The 4,234-nt window shown below is 35.9% G+C and overlaps 1 protein-coding gene across 1 annotated transcript; it reads right to left on the bottom strand.

Moving 5' to 3' along the window:
* Nucleotides 1-1,029: 1,029 nt before the first annotated feature.
* LOC133669488 (protein LIGHT-DEPENDENT SHORT HYPOCOTYLS 1-like) lies at nt 1,030-2,795 on the bottom strand. The gene has a single exon (XM_062089652.1). The coding sequence runs from the start codon at nt 2,050-2,052 to the stop codon at nt 1,453-1,455; it is 600 nt and encodes a 199-aa protein (XP_061945636.1). The 5' UTR covers nt 2,053-2,795; the 3' UTR covers nt 1,030-1,452.
* Between the last annotated feature and the right edge of the window lie 1,439 nt (nt 2,796-4,234).

The following is a 4,234-nucleotide window of genomic DNA, read 5'->3' as shown; positions in this document are numbered from 1 at the left end:
CATTGGATCCCTAACAATGTGATGGATAGTGAACTACATCATGCAAACAAATTAATCAAGTTCTATGGCACCCTAGCTAGCTAGAATTGATAGCATATAATCTTACCTAACATTTCTCAAAAAAGAAAAACTTACCTAACTCGATGATATATGATTAATACATAAGCTTTGATATTATCCTATAGCTAGTTTATGGAGGAGAAATTAATGCATGCTACTCCACAAAATATTTAACTACTCGAGAAGAAGCATGATCTAGAGACGTCGACCGCAAAACAGTAGAATGATCAGTGGTTTCTACACAAGAATGCAAACAACTCCCCTTTAAATTACGAGAACATTGCCCCCTGCCTGCATTTATTAATGATGGAGCAATCCTGCAAAGCTGTGATCCTAAATATAGTACTCCCAAGAAGACAATTTTTAAATTTATAAACACTCGTATATTGTCAATCAAGTTCCAATGCATGTCGGCCCAGGTGGATTCCGAAATAGCCACTCAAGATTTAAATTCTACCATTTCTTCATGTGGGCTTATGTTTTGAATTACTTAGTAGATTATTGCAGCATGTGTGCTTTTAGCTGGCACCAGCATTACAAAAGATGAATCCAAGGTTTTGTCTTTTTGCTTAAATATTGATCCGTTTAGATTTTCTTTAAATGGATACATACCATTTTATCTAGCTAGTTGATCATTTTACTGTTCGCAATACATGCTCGTGAACTCATACACCTCTCTAAAATATGTTCTGTCCTCTGCATTAACAATTTCTATTAAAACTAAAGGAAATATTTCGTCTTTGTTTGAGATATATAGAAAATACATCAAACAATACTATCTTCCACTTCGAGTTGGCAATGCCTCTCCTTCAATATTCATCACCAGATGTCATTAAAATCTTAGGTTTCTGATTAATTAAGTTGTTTAGCAGGGGAAAAAATATTTATATGCATATGATACTTGGATAGGGATAGAATAAGTAGAGAAAAATCCCAACTTCCTCCAAAGATTAGGGGTGAAATTGTAAGTTAAGGAAGAGACTTGAGAGCATTTTTAATTAACAAGTACTTAGATTGCTTGCTTAGGTACATGTGAATTTTTGAACACAGGTATAACAACACTTGCTTCCATGATTTCGGCTAGCTGCTAGTCTAGTGGGAGTATCAGTATATGATTTATTACCACTACTGCCGCTGCTGATACTACAAGGTCATTACCATGCAGCTGTCCCTTAAAGAGCAAATCAACTGGTACCCACAAATCTCAACATATCCTCTTAGAAATATAAGCAAAGTTCATTTTATAACTGATCTTCTCTTTATAGTAAAAAGAAGGAGCAGAAAATATACCCCATATAGCTAAAAGCTGCTGGTGAATGAACCCACACATATACAGCCTCAATATCGATCCAAGCTTCAACTCCAGGTCCATTGATTCTTTAATTTTGACCACTAACCTGCACTAGAACCAGCTGCTGCTGCTTCTGCGGCTGCTGCTGATTGTGGTGTTGCTGTGACCTTTGGTTTGGGCCTTTTTCTCTTCTTCTCATAGCTAACTCCTCTTGCTTTAGCTTGAAAATCCCTAACCTCCCTTAAGTAAATCCTCACTGCTTTTGCACCAAATGGGTTTCCTTCGGGCCTCCCTCCATGCTCCTCGTAGGCAGCTCTGAGCCTTCCGATGAGTGCATCAAGGCTTCCCCATGCTTGCCGGAGGGGACAAGGGCATGGTGCGGGTGGATTAGGGAAGCCGAAGAAAGGACAAGTTTGGTTATGGACTTTGGTTTTGCCAAATTGGTCTAGGTACCTTAAAAATTCAAGAACATGGGCTCCGCTGCACATAGGGAGTGATAAAGGAGGCCTGTGGTTTCTAAGGTACTGGCAGAAAGTGTTCCAGTCCCTTCTCTTTTGGTTCTCATAGCGACTTGGAGTGGAAGATGGGGAAGTGGTTGTGGCCAAAGTTGTGGTGTTTGTGGAGGTGGTGGTGGGGGTGGTGGGGCTGGTGATTACAGGGCTTGAATAGGTGGGGTTTGTTGATGGGGAAGCTAAATCCATGTAGATGAAGATCTAGATTAGGGTTTTATTGCTTTCTTTATCGGGATCTTGAAAGGAGCTGATTTTGAAGACACTGTAGGTTGTCCTGCTTCTAGCAGTTCCTTCCTCTTGTTTTGCCTCTCTTTGTTGCTTGCTTGTACGGGAAGGTGAGTGAACCCTATTGGAGAGAAGGAGACACAGAGAGTGAAATCACTTCCTTATTTTTTGTGAAACTGGGCGATACTGTTTCCATTCTTCAAGAGGAAAAAAAGGGTGGAAGAAGCTTTGGTTTATGCTCTTTGCAGCTATAAGATTAACTTCTCAAGGTGTTGGTGATGTGAGAATTAAACGAAGCACGAAAGGGATGATCAAAGTGCAAGAATCTGCATGGTTTTTATGAGAGGGGGGGAGAGGTGAGGAGGGGTGGACGCATTTTTTGTTTTGAATAATTTGAAGGCGAGAATTAAGAAACTGTAGTAAACAACTTGAAGGAGAAAAAAATTGAAAGATTCTGCTTGCAGAGAGAGTGAGTGCAGTCAGCAAGAAAGGTTGAAAGACTGCAGTTATTGGGTACAGAGAAAACTTCTGAGTTATGCTTAAAAGAGAGGAGAAGATCAGATCATCAGATTTTCTATCAAGGAAAAGGGCAAGCAACTCAAGTTAAGACTGTAGATAAAGTTAGAAAAGGCTGAAAGAAAGAGAGAGTCAAATAGTTTCATTGGCTCAGATGAAGACTGCCCTGCCCTCCCCCTCAGCTAGTAATTAAAAGCAAGGAACATGACAAGAGAGAGAGAGAGAGGGGCTTTGCTTGCTTTGCCATAACAGGACAGGTTTGGCAGTGAGCAGTGGCTGATGGTGACACCCATAGAGTCAGTACACAAAAATATGCTATTACTGTTAACATCAATGCACCACTGTCTTCTCCAAGCGCGTGCCATACAAAACCAGCCCTCTTCCCTCGTATAAAAGCAGAAAAAAGATTTGACGATAGCAGCACAAGTTCATGGAGGAAGACGAGGAATCTTCACAGCAATTGCTCAGCCACTCACGTCCAAATTCATGCTCTGCTGCTTCAAATCTCCATGAAATCATGTTGTTCTTGCAAATGGCTCCTCTCTTCGTTCCTGGACACAACATTCTAGTCGTTAATTGGTTGTCAACAGTTCGATCGTGTGTTGGTATCCTCTTTTCATAAGGGAAAAGGATAAAAATTAAAAAAAAAAGATAAAAAAAAAAGTGTGTCGTTGCGAGTGTATGGCAATTTGGAGCTAGGATCAAGTGTTGTGAGATCATTATGCTGGATGGCTCTAATTCTTTTCTTTTATATATATATATATATATATATATATATATATATATATATATATATATATATATATATATAAGATTGGATGGCTCTTATTCTTTGCTTTCGTATGTTTGTGTCAATGCGTGTGGACTATGTATAATAAACTAGAAGAAGCAGGAAAACATTACAGCATTTTCACTGTAGGGTGCGTGAACTATCCACTCACACGTTTATTTTTTTATTTTTTATTTTCTATTCAGAACTTGAATTTTTGTCACACTTTAATTACTGTTCTTTATTTCTTTGTAATTTTATTTTCAAGAGTTTATTAGCGTGTTTTTATATATTTTCTTTGCATGAACTTGCCCGTGTGAAGTATCCCCAAATATTCCAACATTAAATTAAAAACTTGTTATTCCTTTCTTATCTTGGAAAAAAAATCAACAAAGTATTGGAATTTATTTTTTTATATTAAATTTTAATATGATTCATTTATAAGAAAAAAAATCAAATGCTATCAAAATTAACCTCTAAAATATATTAAATAAAACTAAAAGTACAGTACAAGTAGAATATTTGCATTTGCTTATCGTTAGTAAGATAAATGTTCCATTTTAATTTTTAATTAGCATTTTTAATTTTTTTATTCCATTCCCCAGTAACTTTTTATAATACATAATTATAGTTGTTTTTTTCTCTAACATTAAAAATTAATTTGGAATCCGTAACAACCGATCATTGTGATACATCATATATATTTAAATATCTGTTTAATATTATAATAATAATTGTTTTTAAAATAATTTTTGTTCAGAAATGTATTTAAATAATATTTAAAAAATTATTTTTAATATAGTATATTAAAATAAATTAAAAATATAAATAATTAATTTAAAAAAAAATTAATTTTCTTAA

Source organism: Populus nigra, chromosome 12, assembly GCF_951802175.1.
Source record: "Populus nigra chromosome 12, ddPopNigr1.1, whole genome shotgun sequence".
Classification (NCBI taxonomy): domain Eukaryota; kingdom Viridiplantae; phylum Streptophyta; class Magnoliopsida; order Malpighiales; family Salicaceae; genus Populus; species Populus nigra.
The sequence above is the reverse complement of the archived record's forward strand: the minus strand, read 5'-3'. Positions and strand labels throughout refer to the sequence as shown.